General features: G+C 43.4%; 1 protein-coding gene across 2 annotated transcripts in view; it reads left to right on the top strand.

Annotated features, from left to right (window-relative positions):
* Positions 1-17,599, top strand: part of LOC311355506 (collagen alpha-1(XI) chain-like) — a gene marked incomplete at both ends in the record, with an annotated part of 70,784 nt that extends 53,185 nt beyond the window's left edge. For both annotated transcript variants that reach the window (XM_084475264.1, XM_084475263.1), the window contains 21 exons: positions 2,689-2,742; positions 2,834-2,887; positions 3,382-3,435; positions 4,081-4,134; positions 6,253-6,360; positions 6,767-6,820; positions 7,051-7,104; positions 7,908-7,961; positions 9,803-9,856; positions 10,584-10,691; positions 11,065-11,118; positions 12,719-12,772; positions 13,425-13,532; positions 14,394-14,447; positions 14,554-14,589; positions 14,725-14,778; positions 15,056-15,302; positions 15,790-15,902; positions 16,345-16,413; positions 16,750-16,983; positions 17,453-17,599. In XM_084475264.1, coding sequence (XP_084331390.1) covers positions 2,689-2,742; positions 2,834-2,887; positions 3,382-3,435; positions 4,081-4,134; positions 6,253-6,360; positions 6,767-6,820; positions 7,051-7,104; positions 7,908-7,961; positions 9,803-9,856; positions 10,584-10,691; positions 11,065-11,118; positions 12,719-12,772; positions 13,425-13,532; positions 14,394-14,447; positions 14,554-14,589; positions 14,725-14,778; positions 15,056-15,302; positions 15,790-15,902; positions 16,345-16,413; positions 16,750-16,983; positions 17,453-17,599 — 1,818 coding nt within the window. The remainder of the gene's footprint in view (positions 1-2,688; positions 2,743-2,833; positions 2,888-3,381; positions 3,436-4,080; positions 4,135-6,252; positions 6,361-6,766; positions 6,821-7,050; positions 7,105-7,907; positions 7,962-9,802; positions 9,857-10,583; positions 10,692-11,064; positions 11,119-12,718; positions 12,773-13,424; positions 13,533-14,393; positions 14,448-14,553; positions 14,590-14,724; positions 14,779-15,055; positions 15,303-15,789; positions 15,903-16,344; positions 16,414-16,749; positions 16,984-17,452) is intronic.
* Between the last annotated feature and the right edge of the window lie 7,897 nt (positions 17,600-25,496).

Raw genomic sequence — 25,496 nt, 5'->3', positions numbered from 1 at the left:
CATGTAAGTGAAACCAAGGGACCAGAACTCATCCTGCTATTGTTATTAATATACAAGCAGTAGTAATTGTTTATGTGCCTCTTTAATGTAAATGTTTACAACAGGTACCTTTATTCTAGCACAAATAATATATGGATATTCTAACACGAATATCCATATTTGATCAGCGGTGATGTGTCAAATTCACACACAAGCCCACGCATGCTCCTGCAGAATACACAGACCCACCTATGGTGTATCAACCCTGCTCACTGTATGGAGCTATATAAATGAATCTGTTATCACAACCTGGCCCTGACCTCCTAGTCATTTCAACTTCCTCCAGCTCCTGTCAATTACCTGGGCCAATGAATACATGTTCATTGGCCCATGTGTTGCTCTCTCTGATGAAAAATATATAAAAGTATATCCGGGAGTGGACACAATTCATTTAATTGACTGTGTGTGTGTGTGTGTGTGTGTGTGTGTGTGTGTGTGTGTGTGTGTGTGTGTGTGCGCATGTGCGTGCGTGCGTGCGTGTGTGTGTGTGTGTACGTCTGTGTGTGTCTGTGTGTGTCTGTGCTTAAGTGTGTACACTTAATTAACACAGATTAGACCATTTTCCCTCTTCTGATCCCAGTCAAATGAAAAGAAAAACAACACACATAAATGTGCACTGCACTAAGAACAAGCCCCACTGCCAACTTGTACTTAGTATGATAGTGAACATTAGATTTATTTCAATACCAGCACTCCCAAGCCAATCACTCGACGTGTGTGTGTGTGTGTGTGTGTGTGTGTGTGTGTGTGGGGGGGGGGGGGGGGGGCGGTAGGTGGTCTTGATGAAATTACTCAAAGCACCGGCTCATTGTTTCAGAGTGCCATCCTCCATTGGAAGTGAATTACATTGATTCCATTAATAGCTCCCGGGAACCGGGCCCAGAGAAATGGTGCTCGTCATGGAGCCGAGCTCAGGCCAACCAGTGTAATTACTGTCCCCTCTTAACGAGCCTATACTAGGAGGACATTTACACTGATGGAAGGCCCTCAACTCACGGGGGACAGGAAATTCAAATAGTTGGCTAGAAATGCGCCAAGATTTCTTTCAGACGACACACACATGCTCAGAGCAGGGAGGAGCCTCCTCTGAAAGAAGCGATTGTCCTGCCCGGCTCTTCTCTGTGCCATGTACATTTACACTTACATTTATGGCATTTAGCAGACGTTTTTAAGACGCTCTTATCCAAAGCGTCTTACAATATGTACATTTAACAGAAGAAGGTGAAGCAATATATCGCTGTTGGTACAGTAAGGATGTCCTTAGAACCAAGTGCAAAGCACTAACAATCGCTAGGTTAACCCATTCCCCGTACACAACAAAAATAGCTAGGATCAGATGCTACACAGCTAAGTACTATAACTAAGTACGACATACAATGCGCCGAGCAAACTCTATACTCGATTATCAACAAAAAAAGTGTCTGTAGGGCTTATTTGTGTTTACATGCCAAAACAAAGACCCTGGGTTCAATTTTCGCCGGAATTACACTCTAAGTGCCACGAGGTACAACATACAAAAAGTATGTATTAAAGATTAGATCTATTGGGTTTTTAGCATAAGAAAAACATGGCTTTTGTTGTTAAACAAAATCAAGGCCCGGTATAAAATACAGCAGTGAACCGTTGGGAGTGGTTTAGGCCATAGCAACTTATAGATTCATAAATGTGAATTAAAATCAACTATAGGTGGTTTCAGGCCTGGAAGAAGACTTGACAGACACAAACAGGCTCTGTTGAGAGGCAGTACATCTCGCTGCACTAAAAAGTGATTATAGCATAATGCATATTCCCGCACACGCTCACTTTAACTATTTAACTATTTCAATTCAGGGCAGACATGTTCAAAATAATGCATTCAAAAAAATCTTGACAACAGTTAACAAGCTCATTCAACTTGCACGTTTAATGTGCACATTTTCATCTTCATATCACAAATTGAATGCAAGCAGACCTGCTGAAGAGCAACATGTGAGACATTAAGCAGAGCTGCAGCATCTCACTGTGTGAGAGAGCTTACAATGCACCCAGCAGTACACCTGGTTTCTGCTTCTTTGGATAAACGCATCCTTTAACTTACATTTTTAGGTGAGGGCTTGTCCAAAGGTGCCAATGTTGTTCCTGATGACAGCTTTCTGGGAATAATCTGTGTTTTCAAGGACTTGTGATTTATATTGTCATACTCTTTTTTACTTTTTTATGGAAGATGTTTGTCGATGTTTGTGTTTGTGTATGTGCATGTGAGTGTTTGAGGATGTGTGAGATGACTCCTATGAGTTGACACTGACATCATCAAAATAGTTTGTTTTTCAAAACTCACACAACTTCTCCTCACTTGAATAGTTTTGCCATCTCCAGCATCACTGTTTTTGGCAAACAGATCTTGTAGACATTACATTTTAAAGCATATAATGGAATGCATAGCATGGAATCATCATGGGTTTTATTTTATTTTTCTTTCTCATTTAGGATTGTAAACTATATATTTTTTAGATTTCTCAATGTATTCCCAGGTCTCATTTATACAGCCAGCCAAGTTGAACTTCATTGCACTGCCAGATGTTGCCAGTACATTCAGGAACACTGGCAGAACACAATGAATTGAACACCACATATCTAAAACCAATATTGGCTTCTTCTTCTCATCCTCAGGGTCTGCCTGGACCTCCAGGGGAGAAGGGAGAGAACGGTGATGTGGGCCCTATGGTGAGAGATCTTCATCTTGTCATTCCTCTGGTTTAGTGTCCGACCATACCCATGTCTGAGCCTCCTCTCATCCTCCTCTCCTCCTCCTCAGGGCCCGCCCGGCCCCCCTGGTCCACGAGGTCCCCAAGGTCCCAGTGGAGCTGACGTACGTACTCCCGGACCCCATGCATCACAACAGCACACCGCCTGGTGGTCATAGGGTCAACCTGTTGGGCACCTCGTCATGATCTTCTGGAAGAGAACCCAACAATAACACAATAATTATGAGATATTAAGAAAAGTCCAACATTAAAGATAAAATAACACATTTGTTGTAAGTGCATCCAAATGTAGACCAGGAAATCATTATTCTGCCGGGTGAGATTGGTTTAAATGTCTTAATAAGCATTTTTTACTCATCCAGTACATCATCTCACAGGTGACATGTTATCACACCACCTCTGTAGGAAGACCGGTACAGACTGATACACTTTGGTACACATTGCCGTATTCTGTATGTGATTGGCTTAAATGGTTGTGAGGCTGTCACCTCCCTCCTCCTGCACAGTATTTGATCCTCATTGGGCTATAATATGGTCCTGTTCTTCTAGTGTGAATGTATGAACCATTTGTCTAAATACTTTGTGCTTCCTCTCACAGGGTGCACAAGGACCCCCTGGTGGTGTGGGCAGTATGGGGTCTGTCGGAGAGAAGGTGAGAACGGAAAACTGAAAAATCCAATACCAATTATGGATACAGATTGTTACTTGATTATTTTACACAGCTACCTAATGAGAACATAAGGTCTGGGGATATATATATATATATAAACCAATCACATATATATATATATACATTAAGGTTATATTGCAGAGCACTATAGGTGTGAGGAGGCATTGCCAGTACCAAGAGTCTGCATTTCAAATTGGCATTACTGCCTTGACAAGATAACAGTTGATTTTATTCTTTTTTCCGCTTAATTTCACTGCCAGTTGGCAGACAGGTGCTTCGTCATGCAAAGCACTGCGTCTAGGCTGCAGAAGCCCCCTAGAATATGACAAGTTATTAAGGCACACAGATCAACTATCCACTGACTTGAACCACACTCAATAGGTGGTCATTATTGCTATTGTTCATACCTAATATCCTCTGACATCTCCCAGGATGAGGATTACATGCATACCTCGACAACACACTCAGTACACCTAGACTAAAGTTTAGCACGAGGGATTCAAAAGTCCAGTCACCAAAATGTGTCTAATAAGATTGATGATGAAAGCAGGTGTTGTATATAAATGCATGTGTGTGTGTGTAGGTGTGTGTGTGTTTGTTCTGACCATTGCATTTCTTTGACCACAGGGCGAGCAGGGAGAGGCCGGGAATCCGGGACCCACCGGAGAGTCCGGAGTCGGAGTAAGACCTCCACTTTCATTTGGACTGTGTGAATCCATATACGCAACCTGTACGAGTACCTGTACCTGTGTGTGTGTGTGTGTGTGTGTGTGTGTGTGTGTGTGTGTGTGTGTGTGTGTGTGTGTGTGTTTGTGTGAGTTCATGCACTGACAGATGCAGCCATTGGTCATCCGCTGCCCATCTGGTTAACACTTTGAACACAGTGAACCAGAACCACTTACTGTAACTATAGAAATATATGTTTTTGCTAAATTGCTAAAACACTTACTTATCTCAAGAGAAGAGTCAAGAGTCCAGTGGTTCTAATGTCTGTGTGCGTGGGCCGCAGGAAATGAGTCATCGGATTCATCAGGAAGAAGGAACACAACAACACCTAATGGGGGTGTTTGTTGCCATCGATGTGACATTGTGTATTCACCCGGGCGAGGCTAATTGTGGTCTCAGCATGGGTCCCCCCCCGCCGTCTACCTCCTGTTCAGCACCCCACTGCCAAGAGCGTGTCTGTCCCTAGATGCTCGACATGTCGCTATAAAGAGGCTGGTCCCGCTGAACCAGCACTGCTGTCGCTGCCTCAGAGCCGTTTAGTGCTTAGCGCGCTAGCTCTCCGTGTCTGATTAGCGATCAGCACTGAGCTCTGACAGACTTCAGCCCTGATGGTCAGCATTGCAGGGGTACAGTGGAGGAGTTGACCAAAAGGCATTTCACATTTTCAGTCTTGACACTATTTAGATGCATTTATCCCCAAGTGCCTTACATTGAATTGTATTTCGGAGCTGGAAGGCCTAGGGGCCTAGGGTGGGTTACTCACATCAGGGGGCCAGAGCCACTACAATATTCTGTCACCAAATAAATTATGGATCCATATCAGATAAACATACTTTAACATACTAACAACATACTTTACACACAACACAAAATATTGTTGCGTTTCACATCAGTGCAAACTATCAGTTCAAACTCACTGGCAAATGGCTGTGCCTTTTGATTTGATTGAGAATGTAGTCGCCTCAGCAAATGATTAAAACGATTTCTACATGTGAGGCCTCCGAGGCCGAGACGTATGGTCGTAGTGTGATAGGATGTTGTGCACTCCAGGCCGCGTGGCCGTGGTGTTGGCTGCTCTTCACACGCCTCCACTGGCTTGATCTGCCATGTTACTGTTCGCTGGAGATGGGAACACCCCTGCAGTGCTTAGCATCTCAATATTCCAACTGTTACATCATGAAAGTTTGTTTTGTGCAGCTTCAACTTGGCAGAATACCTGCCCCCCCCCACCCCCTGCTCTCTTCCCTTCTCTCTAAACACAGACACTCACTAATGAGATGGGGAGGGGGAGGGGGTTTGATGGATTGCTTATTAATTTCCCCAACAGATCCCTGGTCCTAAACGCATGCCAGGCCCCAGACAAAGACGTATGAGCTGTATGGCGTGAGCCCTCTGTGATGATGGCTGTATTTAGCTCCATGCTGGCTTACATCATTATCAGTGATCAGAGATATGGGTCCTGTACTCCCTGTATCAGTGGACAGAGCAGTCATCGTATGGCCTGTTCTCTGATTGTTGTTCAGACTTTGAAGTGACTAGGTCTACAGTACAAAATACTTACAAAACACAACAAAAACAAAAAGTATTCTTTCCATAGTTAGAGAGTGCTTTTCACATCAATCAATGACCAGCCATCACACAGGGACAGCCGACAGCCTTGCTCAGTCGTTCTAGGCCATATAAAGCTAGGCCACATCGCGTCAAAAGAGAGCATCATCTGCTTTTGACGTAAGTGAGGAGGAGCCTGAGCCCCTGAGATAGCCAGGGAAGGTTATTATATCAAGGACGGATCATGGAGTTCATGGATCGGTTTTGCCGCCCTTACTTTTAAAGAATACCCTCTTTTTTTAAACCTGCATCAAAACAGCTTCCAATACTTCTGAGGAGATATATTCTGTGTTGATCTTGTCTGTGACAGTGGTGACTCTATGATTTCTTCCCTCCGTCACCACTCTCTGACTCTCACACACATACACACACACACACACACACACACACACACACACACACATTTCACTGCAGAATAAATACAAAAGGTCTCAAATCAAATGTCTTCCTTCACCTGTCGCCCAGGGACCCAAAGGTGAGAGAGGAGATAAGGGCGAAGCTGGTCCCCCGGGGTCTGCCGGACCTGCGGGTGCTAAGGGACCGCCCGGAGACGACGGCCCCAAGGGCAACCCTGTGAGTCTGGAGAACATCATCAACACAAAACCAAAGAAAAGTGCAGCCATGCACACACTCTGAAGCTAATGTTTTTTGTTTTCCAATATGGCTGTTTGCTCCAACATATTCTAAAAGCTTTTAGAGCTTTCTCCTGGTGCAAGATTCAAGATTTCAATTTCAATTCAATTCAATTCAAGAGAATATCTTCACTCCAATATGGTGATAGCATACAGTGTTTTGCCGATGGATTTGCCCATCAGCAGTTATAACCAGGCATACTGGGACTGCATCGTCATCACAATTATAAGCCATAGTCTGTGTACTACGTGAATGAAGGGATAAAAAGTATTTCTATCTTTCGATAGTCTTTCTACCAGCTTAAACCTTTCTGCCCCCCCCCTCCCCCCCCCCCTCCTGAAAACAGGGACCTGTTGGATTCCCGGGAGACCCAGGCCCTCCTGGAGAGGCCGGTGTTGCTGTGAGTATCACTCTTCAAAGAACACGCTCCCCCCACCCACCACCCAACACACACTCCCACCCACACACACATCCACCCCCCACACACACACACATTGTCTAAATGTAAGAACACTGAACAGTCCTTTTTTCTACTTTAGATGTAATGGGAATTGTGTTGCCACCTTCTAAGGGACTGTACTTCACGCTTTTGCAGAAATAAACTAAAGTGTATTCCCCCCCACCCTTTAGGGCACGGATGGAGGACCCGGAGAGAAGGGAGAGGATGGAGAATCTGGTCAGGCTGTGAGTTGAATGTTGTATTCATTTACAATACATAAAGAAAGGGATGGAGGGGAGGAACGCTATCTCACGCTCCCAGCTGGTGCCACGGGGCGCGTTGCCCATACACAGGATGACTCGGAGCCAAGAGCAAAATTTTTTAGCAAAATACCTTTGCTTCATTCACTGGAGGATGCACTGGATGTTATGATGAACTGGTTTTTAATCTGTTAAAAAAACCAAATACAATTGTTATTATTGATTGTTAATAATCAAATTGCATGTTATTAACGGCTATAGATGTAGGTGATGCATTTTTTTAGGGTCATGGCCCCTGTCTCACACTTTTGACTGTACCCTGATATTCTCTCTGCCATCAGGCTCATTAAGAATGAGTATTAAGCGTAATAAAGTTTGGCTGTGGCTCACCGGGGCTGGATGAGGGAGGCTAAAGGTAGAACCATGTATATTTCATTGGGCTCGAGTGGTACTCATCCTCGCTAGTGGACCCATCACACAGTTGAGCGACTCTGTAAATCCCTTTCCCTCACAAAACGCTACTCTTGTATGCTTAAGGGCATTTTTGATAATGTCTACTATTTGCCCATGTCAGGGTCTGATGATTGCCTTAATGTAAGTATTCTGGCAGGATTGATAACATTCTCCCATTCAGCCTGTTTTATAGATGGAAAATGTACTTTTGTGTGAGATTTATTTCTAAATGTCACAAGCTAAGGCAGTGCCCTGTCGGTAGAAAACAGTGTTTTGGGGGAGTTCTCCGAGCACGGTACATGATTGTTGAACCCTGTTCTCCTGACTGTTTCTAGGGACCCCCGGGCCCATCGGGAGAGGCTGGACCACCAGGACCACCAGGGAAGAGAGTAAGTCCAACATTGGATTATGCTTGTGGGACCAGGCCCTGTAAATGCTGGTGCATTGTCGGGGTGTCTAAAATATCTGAAGCATGGGCTAGTCACACAAACTTACACAGAACACACACAACATTTACAAAAATGGGAATGGGAATAGACACAACATTTGAGCAAAACTACAACTTGTTGTTATTCAATATAATTATCTTTCTGTATGTTACATTTATATGTGAAAACAATTTCATATTGTCACGCTATAATCTTATGTTACATTTTATTTTATTAGCATTTGTATCATCTCTGCCACACCATTTTTGGTAGCATTGAACAATCCACAGATTACTAACTGGTGTGACTGTGATTTTTTTTTTTTGAGTTTTATTAAATGACGGGCAGTTTAAGGGGTGAAGGAAATGGATCAATTGCAAGCTTCAACAGAAGCCACAATAATAAAAACACATTTGTGTGTGAGGTGGAGGGAGGTGATGTGTATGGTGTGTGTATGTGTGTTTGTTTGTCTGTGTGTGCGTGTGTGTAGCATGCTAGCTATTTAACTAGTTAACATGAAACCTCACACTGCCACTGCACAGTTGGGGAGATATTAGAGAATTAAACCAGGCACATGTTTTTAATTAAATATATATTTTGATAGGAGCCAAGCGTATCAATCGTTTTTCATTATCACCACCTGAAGCGTATCCTAATAGTCAAGTCAACTCAAGTCCATTTTATTTGTATAGTGCTTAATCACAGTTACGGTCCAAAGCACTGTCTACATTTTTTTGAGGAACTTTGGGTTACGTGCTTTTGTAGAGTTTGTGTCTCAGGAGACTCAAAGCACATCAAATATTTTTTTCTTTTTGAAAGGCTTAGATGCCAAAGTGAAAGGCAAAGTACAAAGGATTCTCCTGCAGTAACAGTTAATGTTGCTTCCCTTTTGTGGGGCTTCTCTCTTCCATCTCTCTGGTTCTAAATGTTAAGGCCACAGTACAGCCTCACTTCAAGCACTCCTTTGGGGGCCAAGGTATCCCAACCAGTTATTAAAAATGTCCCACAATAGGCACATTCTAGGCTGGATGATTAACATATTTACAATATGACTAGAAGAACAAAGGGCACATGAAAAAGCGGCGCATGTGTCTGTTGTATTTCAAAGAAACGGGCCTCTATCCCAGCTCCTACTGAACTGCATTCTCAAAGCGGGCGTCGTGGGGTCGCTCTGACAGGCCAACCATGTCATGTTTTCTTAAAACACTGGCTAATTCACTGTCCTTATGAATGAAATTTGAATTGATGTCTGTTTAGTACTGCTATCGGAATATGCTGTGCTGTACCTGACCAGACTGCTACCCTGAATACCTGAGGACCCTCCGGAAGTTGTTATGCATCTCACTTCCTTTATGCCTCCTCAGCCCTTTGTACCCTCCAGGCATGCCTCTGACTATCTTTACTTCAGTACAACAGCTAAGTGCTGTTGCCTTTGCGTGTGTGTCTTTGTTTTTGTGTGTGTGAGTCTCTATCCATTAATTATCCATCTGCCTATCCATCCTTCTTCCATCTCGTGCCGTCCTCCTTTCTGTCCAATCAGACTCAACGAGTCTAGTCAAGTCAGAAATAGGCGGAGCATGGAGTGTTGTGGAGTGTTTGGGCAACATGCTGACAGCAAAGCAGCACTCTACCACAGTATTTTATGACATCGACATGTGTTAGTATTCTGTGTTATAAAACACCTGCACACGCACGCGGACACACACACACACTACACACACACACACACACACACACACACACAGTTGCTTTAATGTTGTGCAGAGATGCTCAGCTAAAGCATACCCCTTTATTCTCAACAGGGACCCAATGGAGCTGCAGGGACCGAGGGCAGGCAAGGAGAGAAGGGCGCCAAGGTAACAGCACACACACACACACACAAACAATATAAATTCAGCTAGTTAAAGCTGAATTCACCGTTGTGCGTACAGCCTGTTTTGTGAAGATCTACATTAGGCCCCAGAGACACAGTGCAGAACTTCAAAGAACTGCCTGACTTTATACTTCCATGTCACGTTAACATGTACACAAGGGGGCAGCGGAGCATTTCTGACCACAAAGGAAACACAAACCCACAAGCATATAATATGGAGAGAGTCCATCTCTCAATTTAAAATATGTTGAACAAGTAATGTTAAAAAGACGTTGCAAATTCAATCAAATGCACTTCAGAAAAGCAATTTCTGCATCACTACCAACTGAACATACAGTGTTTTGATTTTGCTGGGCGCATTGGTTTTTTTCGCTGGGCGCATTGGGGGGTATGCGTTATGCTCCGAGGGCTGAAGCATCGCAAGTATTACTTACAGACCATTAAACCTTTGGATAATAATTAACCCACATACAATTATTTATACACTAACTAAGCATCACACTATTATAGACACACATCGTTAATATGTGTATCTTAATTCCCAGTTACCTTATTGATTTTTTTCATATAACTGCACCATTACCACCATGTATTAACGCTGCTAGATAAGCCAACACTGTGTGCTGTTTTACAAACTTGTTTACACATTTACTCTGGTGAGCTGCAGCCATCTATGTTATCTTGACACAAAGTGGATGTGACCTGTATAGGGTGAAGCTGGATCAGAGGGGCCTGCAGGCAAGACTGGTCCTGTGGGACCCCAGGGACCCCCTGGAAAGCCTGGTCCGGAAGGTCTACGCGGAATCCCTGGCCCAGTCGTAAGTCTGACTTTGAATTGTCTTCTGCAGTGCGGTGTGCACATCAATCTACAATTTAGGAAAACTCAACACATACACATACACATGCATGCAGACACACACACACACACACACACACACACACACACACACACACAATGTTACACAGACCATTAGCACCTCCAAAGCATGAAAACGGAACTCATGGAAAAATCCATATTCCCATTTGGCCTTGTACTCTATTTTGGCATGTTTATCCCAGCACACTTTTTGCCTTGGCCGACTATTAATCGCCATGGCCACAAGCAGGGAAATCAATGCTGGGGCTGACGTTAAATCAAGCTATAATTTGCTTTATAATAACGCTCACCACTGCTTGGATGGGTCTCCACAGGGCGAACAAGGTCTCCCCGGAGCATCAGGACAGGACGGCCCCCCTGGACCCATGGTAAGTACAAGTCTCTCTCTCCTGTCTCTAGTCTCTCCATCTATCTATCACCGTTTCTACTCTCTCTATGTCTAGCTCTGTTTTATGTGTCATGCTTTGATGATTTTCAGATCACCATTTCCTCTGTCCTCCCCACCCCCCCACCCCCACCCATCTTTTCAAGTTGGCACCTCTTCACTTCTTTGTTTCCTTCTCCTCTACCTTCCCATCAGCCTTCATCTTTGCTGTCCACCCTTCAATATTTCCTCTCACCCTTGCTGTGTCTCATGTTCTCTTTCAGGGACGTCTCTCCGTTCCTTAGCCCTGCTCTATTTCCAGCCCAACATTTATTTTCTATTTGTCTACATCTCAAATCCTGAAAATAAAATAAATATAATTTGCCATTAATGCTGTCACACTCTTCCCCACCTCTCTACCTGTGTGCTATCAAACATTCAGTCTGTGAATTCACAGAGAATCCTTTTGGCCTGAGCCAAATCTGTGTGCTTCATCTGGCAGTAATCCAAGTTGTTTTTCTATCACCAAGAACATTTCCACAGAAAAGTTTCAGTACTCCACACACCACAGCTGTCAATTAACCCACAGTGTTGCAACCTGCACTCACAAGACACCAGACTAAACCCCACTCTGGATTAATTTACGGTGGTTATTAAATTCCACCATGAAACAATTTGTGCATCACAATGATTTGCGAATATATGCCACATTTTCCTATGGTAGCATTGAAATCTTTTCACATAGTCGCAATGCAATAGCCCTCGAAGCCAGGATTAAGTCAGGGAAGCAATTGCTGCCATGATTTATTGGATTATAAATAGTCAACTTTTGAATGAAACTCTTGACCAAATGCCCATCGATTGCTATGTTTCATTCCATGCAGCGTAATGTGCAGCTAAGCGTTCTTCATTCAATTTATGGAAGCCAAGGTTTGCAATAGAAAAATAGAAAGGGGAGCCCAAAGAGTATGGCCTGGAGATGGAGAGAGAGAGAGAGAGACATATATATGAGTATTAACCTAAGGAAATACATAATTATTTAGCTGACCAATAGTGGATATATCAGTGATTCAACCTTAATAGTTTGGAGTATTAAATGACAGTGATTTAGTGTATGACTACAAAATGGTATGCTCTAATAGTGGGAAATCACAAGACAAATACACAAATGAGTATTAGTCTGGAACCGCTAAGTTCATTTTCGATTTCCAAGGGACGGCGGTGTAAGACCAATAAGTATGGCAAACACATTTTTCTTATCATCCAAACACTTTGAGAGCAGTTGTATTTTCTTCTTTTAAAGAAAATAATAAGTTCCACGTCAGCCATCTTGGTTGTTTAGGAAAATGTCGCTCCTCTGTACAATGATCATATCAAAGCCCCATATCGATAACGGGCCCGACCCGACCCGGGCCGACTGGAAAGTCGGAACAAAAAAATCCATATTTAATTACAATCGACTAAACTTTCTTTTCTCTTACTTTCTTTGAAAAACAATTCCTCCCCATTCTATTCCCGATCCCCCTCTCCAACAAAGCTTCTGGTTATTTTGTCTAGTTCTGGCCACCAATGGGTTTGTAACGTTGTCCTGTCTCTGTGTCTAGGGTCCTCCCGGCCTGCCTGGGCTGAAGGGTGACCCCGGCTCCAAGGGTGAGAAGGTGAGTCACTCCCTCATTTCTTCACTCTCACCTTCTGCTGATTGCATTTCCCAGGTTCCCAAAACTACATTTAACCTCCAAAGACAGGAGAACAAAAGGATCAAATCCATTGTGAATACCTCAGCTATGTTCCTTTTTTTGTGTTAAAATTGGAACGAAAAAGAAATCACCAATGATTTGGCTGTTAAAACCCTCTGATTACCTCTCTTTGCGTGTAGAATTGCTGAATAAACGCATGAGCACACCCACTCACATGCAAACACACATACACACACACACACACACACAGACACACAATTTAAACGATTTAAAAAGAGGCTAAGTTTTAAAAGCACACCGACTATGCCATTTCTAATAGCTTCAAAGTAATAACGTGAACAAATGCCTAGCTAGCGCTCACCCTCATCTTGGCAGGCTGTATTTTCAATCAGGCCTACCGTCCTTCCATTTCCTCAGATTGTGTGCAGTTTGGAGAAGGCATTTCACTAATAATGCAGAGAGATTTCTACAATAACCAGACTCCAAAGTCAAATACTTATTCCTATTTTTCCAAGGATAAAACTTCCAGCAATATCAAATATATTATACACACACAATAAAGGGGACATTGTAATTATTCTCAATCGTCATTTGTATTGATTTTCTCCTACAGGGTCACCCCGGTTTGATTGGCTTGATCGGACCCCCTGGTGAGCAGGGAGAGAAGGGAGACCGGGGTCTTCCCGGACCCCAGGGTACACCTGGAAGCAAGGGTGACAGCGTATGTGATTTATATTATTTATTTATGTATATTTTAGATCACTTACTACTTACTTTTAATTCCATGACTTTTCACTCTGAAATTCAATATGATAAATTCCATGTGATGACGTTCTAAATCCCATTTCCCATGTGTCTGCATGTCCATACGTCATTCTGTAAACATTAGGTTTGCCACAGTTTGTCTAGCGCCTTTTGACTGATTGGCCCATCAGTTGGTAGGACGTTGATTAAGAGTCATCCACATGATGACTTTGGTCTTTGTTTAGTTTTTTGTATTAGAAATGGGGGAACGTAGACATGAACCTGCTGGACTACCTTCTGTAGTCCCGCCCTCCATCATCACTCATGACTTAGCTTCATGACTTAGTGCAACATGAAAGATGGATTAGGGAATATGAGCTCTCGTAAAAACCACGGGCCCCCTTTTGTGGGGACGAGTCTTAACTCACTCTGCCCTGTCAGCCTGGCCCGCTTTATGGGGCCTTAAAAATAGAATGGGACATGAATCATAAAACGATATAATGATTTAAAACTAAATCCAAAAAGCCTCCTCAACATTGAGCCTTTTAGGCTGCTTTTGAGTCTCTCTTTAGTGGACGGAGCATAGTTAAGTTCACTGTAATAATTGTGTTAACTAAAAGCAAGCTACTATTATGCCTCTGTTCAATTCAGTAAAAGAAAGTGCTCCCAATGCACCTGCACTGCATAATTCATATCCATTCAGGTTTGAAATGTGGTTGGCTTGAAACACTCGCCATCTCGTCAACAATATTATTGGAGATGTCACAATATGTCAACACAACGTCCTTCCACCCTATGCTGCTGACGCCTCGTCTAACGCCTTCTTATCCGTTCACAGGGCATCAGTGGATCCTCTGGCCCCCTCGGCCCCTCTGGTCCTCCGGGTCTGCCGGTAAGTTCTTCTCCCTTCCCTGTACATGCCCTTGACTCTCCTTCCGTTGGAGGGAGTGGAGTGGACTTGTGTGTCTAATGCCGTGCCTTTCTCTTCCCTCGTCCAGGGCCCGCAAGGTCCCAAAGGGTCCAAGGGTTCAGGGGTAAGTAAAACAAATTAGCTGGGGCGGAAAAAGTGCCAATGCTGTGTTTTGTGTGAGTGTGTGGTTTTAAGTGTATTGTGGTTGCCATCAATGCTACAGCTAGCTGTATAACAAACATTGTGTTGTCCTTCCCAGGGTCCCGCTGGTCAGAAGGGAGACACCGGTGTGATCGGACCCCCTGGTGCCCCTGTGAGTAATTAAGCCTGGAGTCACTATCTTCTAGCTCTCATCTTTGGGTAACATTTAAACGTAACATTTGAATGTAAGTCACCTTACAGTCATCTTAATGGAATGAGATGTATTGCTTTGTGTTTTCAGTCAATGTTTCAAATAAAACAATACAGGGAACTAAAACAAAAGAAGATGGCAAATTGTGTGTTTAGGTGGTCTATGGTTCCCTGCTCCAGAGGCAGGTTCCTGTAAAGTGCAGTACAGTAAAATAATGACACTACTCCCTCCTGTACAGGGCCCGCCCGGCGAGGTGATCCAGCCCCTTCCCATCCAGTCGCCCAAGAAGTCAAAGCGCTCCAGCGACATGCAGGCGGATGCCGCAGGCACCATCCTGGACTACGGGGAGGGCATGGAGGACATCTTCGGCTCCCTCAACAACCTCAAGCAGGACATCGAGCGCATGAAGTACCCCATGGGCACCCAGAACAACCCGGCCAGGACCTGCAAAGACCTGCAGCTCGCACACCCAGAGTTCCCCGATGGTGAGGGAGAGAGGGAGGGAGAGAGAAACGGAGGGAGAGAGAAACAGAGGGAGAGAGCGAATGGGAGGGAGAGAGACCAAGAGAGGTAGATAGAGAGAGAGGGAAGAAGAGAACAAGAGAGAGCAAGAAAAAGATAGAGAGAGAGAGCGAGGGAGAGCCTGAGAGAGAAAGAGAGAGAGAGAGAGAGAACATTCTTACCAACCCTAGACCCTAGAGTGTTTCTTAAGTTCGAGTTCCAGGGTCCTGCCGTGAAAGTTACAGTAAGTTAGAGGTGGGTCTCTCTAGGACGGTGATCCTCTCTGGTGTTCTCATCGTGTTCAGATGACGTTGGTTGGGGCACACAGACTCCCCACATTAAAGGTTTAAGAGTTCCCTGCCCTAGAGTGATGGGTTGAATCAAGGAGTTATCTAGATGGAGATGGGTTCATATAGAGAGTTGGGTGCCACTCAGGACCAGTGTGTTGACTGTGTGGTCGGTTCTCCACAGGCGAGTTCTGGATCGACCCCAACCAGGGCTGTTCTGGGGACTCCCTCAAAGTTTTCTGTAACTTCACCGCCGGAGGGGAAACCTGCATCTACCCCGATAAGAAGTCCAACGGAGTAAGGGATTTGTGTATTCCCCTTCTAGAATAAAATATATACATACATACAATATACATACATAGAAATGTACAACATTCATAACAGCACTGTTTATATATGTGTAAATGTGGACCTATATGTGTGTGACCGAAACTTATGTCATAGAATGCAATACCATATAATAACATTTAATAAAATATAATTTTACCGTTCAATCTAGGAAAATTAAAACACTCCATTGTAAAAGCTTTAAACTTAATTAAAGTTAATTAAGATCAGTAGCATGTCTTGCACACATTGACATTCTCCCATCTCAAATGCTATAATACGCTCATTAGAGGATTTAAACACCAGCCACAGGGCTTTTTAGCTCTTTCATTTCAGTGTGTCCCTATTTGTTACCGTAACAGAGATGTTCTCCGGGTCTGTACTGACAAAACAATTTGTTTTTCTTCTGTAGGTCAAAATCTCTTCATGGCCCAAAGAGATTCCTGGATCGTGGTTCAGTGAATTCAAGCGTGGTAAAATAGTAAGTGTTGCTGCCACTCCTCTGACCTTCTTCAGTGACCTTCTGGTGATTCACGAGTCCTTGAATGGATGTATAAAGCAAAACCACATAAACCAAGGATTTTTTAGGTTATATAGAGCTCAGACAGAACCTCGCCCTCCAGTAACAACACAAAGGCTTGTATAATGCATGGAATGGGCTAAGCAACCGTTTGACAACCTTACACATTTTAGTTAAAAGAAACACTGAAATGTTCACTGGTGCTAGAGACCCAAAAATAACAGCCTCCACAAAGAAGGATTTGGGGGGTTTGCTAATCCTTTAAAGGTGTACTCACCACCTGTATCTTCCCCGCAGCTTTCCTACGTGGACTCGGAGGGCAGCTCCATCAATGAGGTGCAGATGACCTTCCTCAGACTACTGACGGCGTCGGCCAGACAGAACTTCACCTACAGCTGCCACCAGTCGGTGGCGTGGCATGACCAGGCGGCTGACGGCTACAACCGGGCGCTGCGCTTCCTGGGAGCCAACGACGAGGAGATGTCCTACGAAAACAACCCGTACATCAAGACCCTCACAGACGGCTGCGCGGTAAGACCCCCCTCGCTGTGTGCATGGATGTCCATGGGTTTGTGCGTCTGCATCATATAAACCAGAGGACGGAATACCAATATGGCATTGACAAGGGTTTGATTGTTTAAATACCTTGGTTAATGCATTTTCACCAGTAAACATACAACAAATAACAATAACAGACCTATAAAGCCTCAAATTACATCATGGAAATATTATATCTTTCTGATATTGCCCTTCCCTCACCTTAATGAATAATTTTGATGAGATGATTTTGATGTGATGGGAAACCATCACCCTTGACTATTTTGTAATCATGACATCATGGTACGGGATGGACATTAGCATGCATATGAAGCAGTAATCTCTAATATTAGAAAATAGCAAAGGTTCATTTTTATGTTTGATTTTTATTTATTTATGTTTGATGTCCAATAGTCTTCATGTCTCTTTACCCTCTTGTCTTTTCCTCCCTCTGTCCCTGCAGACGAGGAAGGGCTATGGAAAGACTGTGTTGGAGATCAACACTCCCAAGATTGACCAGGTCCCCATCGTCGACCTCATGGTGACGGACTTCGGTGACCCCAACCAGAAGTTTGGCTTCGAGGTTGGCCCTGTCTGCTTCCTTGGCTAAAAACAAAAACACAAACAAGCAAACATCCACAGAAGAGACAAAAAAAAAATGAAAAAAACAAGAACTTGACGGGGCCATCAAAGAAAACTCAAAGACACTTTTTTGGTACGACCAGAACCCCACCTATAGCCCCCCTCACCCTCCTCCAACCCCTCCCCTTCCTCTACCCAGACCTCCACCTGCCCCCCCCCCCCCCCCCCCCCCATTACTGTTGCCACATGGAAGTATGTGTAGAGCGGGGGCAAAACACTCCGTATTGCCGTGCACGCGCGTATGTCATGTGTGTGTGAGTGGTGCGTATGCATAATAGCTTATGCCGCCAGAATCACGGCGACTTGCCCCGTTTTGGTTTGTTAGAGGATTTGTATTTTATTTCATTGTGATGAGGGGATGGATGAGGGGATGGATGGCAGCAGAGGACGGAGAGAGGCTGAACAGGGGAGGCGGGCAGTGGCTAGTGGGGGACGGTCGGGCGGCCTCTTCGCAGGTGCTGAATGAAAAGTGACTTCAACAGCGCTTGTTCATGAAAACAAAACACACACACACACACACAGACACACACTCGAGAAAGTGTCAAGAGGTGCTAAGAGCGAAGGTGTATTTTGATAATGGAGAGTAAAAAAAAACTGTAATTAATATTATTTTGTACAATACTTGTTATTTCTGAATCCACTTTCAAAACTTGCATGTGTATCCAATTTTCTTTTTGTTTCCCCCCGTGCTCCTTTCATCTTAGAAGGTATTTCCAAAGAAATATACAGCATAAGTTTAAAGACATCAATAATGAATAAAATGTATAACTACGATTTAATTTGTTGTCGTTGTTCGATGAATACTGTGTTTCTTTTATGAAGCAAATAAAGTGAGCATTCAAATTAACCCCCTTCACTTCCAATTAGAATGTGGGCCCTTTGTATATATTGACTTCTCAGAGCTCATGTTGATTTGCCATGCTGTCCTCTTGCGACCCTGGGGTAAAATGAACTGAGCATCCAGTATGTATCCATCAACACCCACTAATGTTGTGATCCTGTGCTAATATTAAGCAACCATGGCATTCATTCTTCTCTTATTTAATTTTATCCGTTGTTCTTTTTGGCAGTGTTTTTTTTTTTCTTTGGTTGTTTACCTCAAAACTTTATTGATAACCATAAACGATGTGAGGATGTTCTTGCCCTGTATATACACCTTGGTTAAGCAATTAAGTAGATATATTTTGGCTTGGGATTTTTTTTGTAAGAGAAATCTGTCAGACATCCTCTATCCACATCCCTTTGTGAAGGCAACAGAAGCCCCTTTAGCTCTCCCATTTGTTGTAACTACAATGAGAAAATGTTTTATTTGTTCTTTTTATGGTTCAATTAAATATTAAAAACTGGATTCTAAACAACAATGAGCCGAATGCCTCAATGGTTTTTGCTTAACCTTCGAAGTTCTAGCTAGACTAATGTATTGTGCACCTACTGTGCTCAGAGTCCAAAAATATCTTATCACAACTAAATATATTGGGCAGGTGCAATTTTATTCCTGTTCAAGAAAAAAAGATGGACTTGAGTACAAGTGGAACCTGAATAAAACGTCACCTAGCATTTCTAAATTCCATTGGATAAACTCCTTAATCTGTTTATTTGAAAAGGTACACTCTTTTGTGTAGTCCTGTATCTCATTGACGTCGCTTAATGATGAGCAAACATTCCTAGCTTTGTGTGTCTGAATAAACAACACAAACAGCAGGCAGGCTCTATGTAATTGAGATATTTTCACACACACAACACAACATACACCAGTACCACCTGCCTCTCATAAACAAACAGTTGCATAGATGTATTCAAATTAGATTCTAGTCTTCAAAAAAAGTCATTCTTGAGGTGAAGTGTAAGTGTTTCGTAGGAGGATGGATTGGGGATTGGACTGGAAGTCTGAGGCATAAGGTCTTCCAGCCTTGCAAGGGGTATTCTTTTAGACTAGATGTAGTCCTGGGCTTTCTATCTATCTCAATTTATCTTCCTTAACAATATTGCTCTCCTTAGGAAGATTAGGTTTGTGCCAGTTTACTTTAGAAGAGCCTGTGCATTTTCACATACAAAGTGTCACAGTCTTATTATTTTATGATATGACCCTTGTGGTAGCGTTTATAAAAACAGATCCTTTCTAGAGACATTTGTCCATTTTGGGCTACCGCATGGCAGTGCAACATGGCGAGGACATGCTAGCTAGCTATAAAGATATAAAGTGCTTATGTGAGTTAACAATAACATGATTCTTATTTTCATGGGATTATACACAATTTAAAACATATGGATCTTCTGGAATATTAGATTAGATCCATATGCTTTAAGTTGACATAACAACATATCAATGATGAATAACTATCAAGTTCACAGGAAAACATGACAAACATGCAGTCTGATTTAAAGCTTTCTTGGCTTGCCTGTTGTATTCACAAATGATGTCAAACACCAACAGACCTGTTTCTTTGTGCTCTCTTGAAAGGAAAACAAGTCTAACAAAAAAAAGAAAAAAGAATCAAACCAAATTAATTAACAGTGTGTCTCCCGTTGTTAGGGGAAACAAGTGCGCCCAGTGCTAGTCTGTGCAACATCAAAGCCCCACAGCCAACTGAACCTCTACGTCTTACTCCCTTAGAGTGACAAAAGAGTTTCTGTGTAACACTAATTGAAACTCTATCCAGAAGCATGACAGATTCAGATGTTTTGTGTGGTGTTTTATCTTACCTTTCTTTGTTTTTCTTTGACTCTTTGTGAAGAAGCATAAACTAGAATAATGACAATGGAAAAAAAGACAATGTAGTTGACTCTCTATATCTTTTGAAAAACCGACTATTTGGCCTATTGTTAAAGAAAAATGTTATATATAGGCCTACATCGATTGCTAACTGATCAAACATGTTGATGCAGAATGAATGTGGTGCGTTTTTGCTGGTTTATCAAACAGCAAAAAATGTTTCTCCATAACTTCTTGTTACATTTTCTGTAATTTGTAGTATGAGTCTGTCCCTCTTTCTCTAAGCTCCAGCCTTCTGTTTCCATTTCGTTCAACATAGTGTGATGGTGACTCAGTCAAAGGAGACCAGCTCCCTCTGTGTCTTCCAAAGGCCAACAGTGTGATACTGGCCACTGCATGCAGTCTGTTGACATCCACTATCAGTGAGACAAACGGGAGGCAGGCAGGCGAGCCTGATTGACCTTCAAGTTCTTGTGTTGACCCTGACTCATCAGAGCGATGGAAACAAATGATGCCTTGGGTATTATATGATCTGGATCAAGACAGACACACATAATGCCCTAGACCTTCAGTTTCAAACATTCTCTCGCAAACACACACCTATGCACAACATGCACAGACACAGGTGTGGAGGCAAGCTTGCAAGCAGACACACACAAACCTCTCTTTCTCTTTCTTCTACATGGGATTTCCATTTTATTTCTTTAGCAGATGGTACACTGGGTCATGTGACACAGAGCAGGATGACTAGATCCTGAATAACCCTTTGAAAGTATTAAATTGTTCTGTGTAAACGTGAAACTGTGAGATGGAAAATGCAGACTGAATGGCTATGTCTTGCTTAATCTTGCTTAGGGAAAATGTATAATAAGATATTTTCATATAACACTGCAGGAATTATCAGCAATCAACTCTGAAAAACAACATCAATATTAACTTAATGGATAGCTTGGATAGGTATATGGATAGACTATAGGGTATACTATTGCTGTTTACCCCATAGTCCACTAGATTGTATTGCGGTATTCTTTTTTTTGGTACGCGATACCATAGAATACAACTTTATTAATCCCCCATAGGAGAAATTTGTTTGTTGCAATAGCCCAGCAGCAGTAGAAAAAAACGGGATAATAATAAATAATATACAATACAATAAGAATACAAAGTACTAATACAAACAAAAGTAGACGCTAAGGGAAAATGCTAAATGAAATGGTAGTAAGTAAGGAGAAGACAAGACAAACAGAACAAACAACAACAAATAGGGCAAACAAAATAAACGGTATAAATAGTATAAATTATAAAAAGTGTAAAGTGTGTAAAGTGTAAATTGTAAATTATAAAGTGGCTAAGTTCCACAAATGCAATGTAAACAAAAATGCAATGTGAACAAAGAGAAAAAGAAAAAGTGGTGTTGCGATAAACGATGCTGAACCCAAGAGCAGACAGAAACGGTGTTGAATTGATGCAAGAGGGTTTATTGAATGAGGTTGAGGAGCAGGTAGAGGATGAGGAAGCCTGGGGGAGGGTGAAGCAGACGAGCTGGAGTGAGTGATCTGGATAACTGCAGGCAGAGGGAAACAGAGTTAGGTTGTGGTCAAAAGCAACAAGAGACGAGAGCGAGGTAACAAGGTTTACTGGAGCCAGGCACGTATCATTACCACTGTAGTGCGTAGTACGATCTGGCACCGACAGCAGGGAATCCAAGGGTTTATGAAGGGGAGTTGATTGGAGATGACGACCAGGTGTGAACTGAGACAGACAGGGGGAGTGGCAGACCCAGGAGGAGGAAAACACAGCAGACTGCTGTGACCACAACAAGTGGCCCAGTGATCAAATACACACACACACACACACACACACACATACCTATTTGCACGTACATACATATATACACGTGTATATATATGTAGGTACAATTTGTGGGGTAAGGCTTCTGCAGGAGAAAAGAGGAAAATGGTAGTGGATGAAATACATAGACAGGAGGAGACTGTAAGATGTACTAAGGCGGTGTCGCAGGCTAAACAAGGGCAGTGGGTGAACTGGGAGGGAGTGGAGAAGAAGATAAAATGGAGAGATCTATGGAGCATGGAGGCTAGCAGGATCAGATTCATGATAGGTGCCACTAATGATGTGCTCTCATCTCCCCAGAACTTAATTCAGTGGTTTGGTGAGGATGAGACATGCACACTATGTTCCCGTGTGTGCAGCCTCCGCCATATCCTATCAGGGTGCAAGGTAAGTCTCTCCCAGGGGCGATATACATGGCATCACAACCAGGTATTGAAATGTTTGGCAGAGGCTGTTGATGATAAACGGAGAGAAGCTAATTCATCAGCCGCTAGTAAAGAGGGTAGGCAAATTAACTTTGTGCGTCAGGGGGAAAAGGCTAGACCATTTAGAGGGAGGCACAGAGTCGGGCAGCTAAGTAATGGAGGAGCCTGGGACATGAAGGCGGATCTTATTCAGCAGGTTGTTGTTCCTCCGCACATCGTTAGCACTAGGCTAAGACCAGATATGCTATTGTGGTCGGACTTGGAGAAGATTGTTTATTTCATTGAACTTACAGTTCCTTGGGAAGCCATTTGTCTTGTGTTTTCACCATTGGTTGGTAGCTTAGTGGCCAGCGTGCTTATAAGGTTGGTTTGGGCAGTGGGCTTCTGAATATGTGTTTTCCTTTGATTGTGGCACAAGGGATTATAACATCTGATCCTGTGTATTAATGAAATATATATACACACACACACATACATACATACACACACATACATACATATACACAAATATACATATAGATACATATATACATATACACACATACAAACACACACACACACATGCATATGCATACACATACACATACATCACACAGAGTTGTATAGCCTAATGGCCACCGACACAAAGGAGCACTTGAAGCTCTCTGTCTTGCACCTGGGTGAAATGAATCTGTGGCTAAAGGTGCTCCCCATCTGCCACAACTCACCATAGAGGGGATGGGAGGGCTTGAATTTGTCCCTCATCCACCTCTCCACTACTACCTCCAGACTGTCCAGTTAAAGACCCACAACAGAGCTAGCCTTCCTCACCAGCTTGTTGAGTCTGTTGGACTCCCCAGTCTTGATGCCTCCTCCCCAATACGCCCCAGCAGAGAACAGTGTGCTGGCTACCACAGACTGATAGAACATCTTTAGTAGCCTGCCACACACGTCTAATGACCTGAGCCTCCTGAGGAAGAAGAGTCTGCTCTGACTCTTCCTATAGAGGGCCTCTGTGTTGTCTGTCCAGTCCAGCTTATTGTTTATGCGTACTCCAAGGAACTTGTACGCGTCCACCGTCTCTATTTCAACCCCCTGGATGGAGCTGGGGGTTGGGGCTTCCTGCTCCGTAGGAAGTCCACCACCAGCTTTTGGTCTTGCCAATGTTGAGCTGGAGGTGGTTCTCCTCGGACCATCGGACGAAGCCCTCCACCACACCTCTGTACTCGTCCTCCCTGTCCTCACTGATGCAGCCCACGATGAAGGAGTCATCCAAGAACTTCTGTAGGTGGCACGTTCCCAAGTTGAAGGTGAAGTCGGAGGTGTAGATGGTGAAGAGAAAACGTGAAAGTATTGTTCCTTGGGGTGCACCGGTGTTGCTCATCACCACATCTGACAGGCCGCTCTTCAAAAGCAGGAGAGGCTGAATGGTGTTGAACGCACTGGAGAAGTCAAAGAACATGACTCTCACTGTGTTCCCTGGCCTCTCCAGGTGTGAGTAAACCCTGTGCAGCAGGTAGATGATGTCTTCCACACCGAGTTGAGCTTGGTACGCAAACTGCAGTGGGTCCATGGAGTCGCACATCTGGGGCCTAAGGTGCTGCAGTACCAGTCTCTCAAGGTCTTCATGATATGCGAGATCAGCACCACTGGCGTGTAGTCGAGAGCTGGGACGTGCTATCTTAGGCACTGGAACAATGCAGGAGGTCTTCCACAGCTGGGGCACCTTCTTCAGCTTCAGAGAGAGGTTGAAAAGGTGTTGCAACACTCCTACAACCTGTCCGGCACACGCTTTAAGCACCCTGGGGTTGATGTTGTCTGGACCCATTGCTTTGTTCCTCCGGAGCTTTGATAGCTCCAGTCTCACCTGGCTGGATGTGATGAAAGGGAGGGGGGGGGGGGGGGGGGGAGGGCAATGGCAGTGGCAGTGGTATTGCAATTAACGTGAGTACAGATAATAGTTTTATATTATATGTATCACCTACAGATATTCTTTTGAAACATCTGAGCTGTCAGATTGCAATATATTACTGATTTAACTGCATTGAAACGCATGTGTATATGTTGAACTGGTACGACCCCTGTAATCAGTTACATATTGCATTGTCTGAGAATATTCAGCCCTCAGCCCCAGTTTACGCCACAGAGCCTACAGATTCTGGTCATTTTAATATCGCAACGGATCCACTCATATTTTCTCCATCATAATCCATGTTTTCCCCATCTCTAGGCCTACACCTCATTGTTATTTTTAAATGAGGATTTATATTTTAGCTGTTCCTTCAGCAGGCTTATCTGAATCCCCCAACCAAAGAGAAGCAGTGCATTAAACATGCAGCGAGGGAACGCCAGCACAAACAAGGCTTCCCAAAAAACATGTTGTGCTTTCATTCTAGCTTCCCGCGTCTCACCAGAGAAACTTGGGAAATCTTCTGTTGGCGGATCTGTAGAGGAAAATAACATCAGTGGGATTGTTTGGTCTGGGTGGTCTTTTTTCTTCTGTCTAGGAAATCCACTCGTTTTCAAAAGCGGACCACTTGTCCTACCGTCCTATGCCCAGGTTCGGAGGCCAGATTGGTATGGTCTTTGTGTCTTTTTTTGTCATAAATGATTCTCATTTCAAAATGGACCCTTCATCACTAAAATTCCAATGTATCATATGAGGCTATACAATAACATAAATAAGTTCCAACTACTTTAAATGGTTAATTGCTTATACATTTTTTAGAATGGCTACTTGGAAATTATAGTACATGGGTTGTATGAGCTTTATTGATGTCATCAAAGCTATCATTTAACGGCCATCGAGCCACCCATCAATCCAGAAGGGGATTTCTTGGTAACTGGTCGTCTATGGTGCGTGTGGGCGTGCCTAACAACCCCCACACCACACGACT

The sequence above is a fragment of the Micromesistius poutassou genome (genome assembly GCF_964030765.1).
Source record: "Micromesistius poutassou genome assembly, chromosome: 11".
Lineage (NCBI taxonomy): Eukaryota > Metazoa > Chordata > Actinopteri > Gadiformes > Gadidae > Micromesistius > Micromesistius poutassou.
Note: the sequence above shows the minus strand (reverse complement) of the source record. Positions and strands in the feature narration are given on the sequence as shown.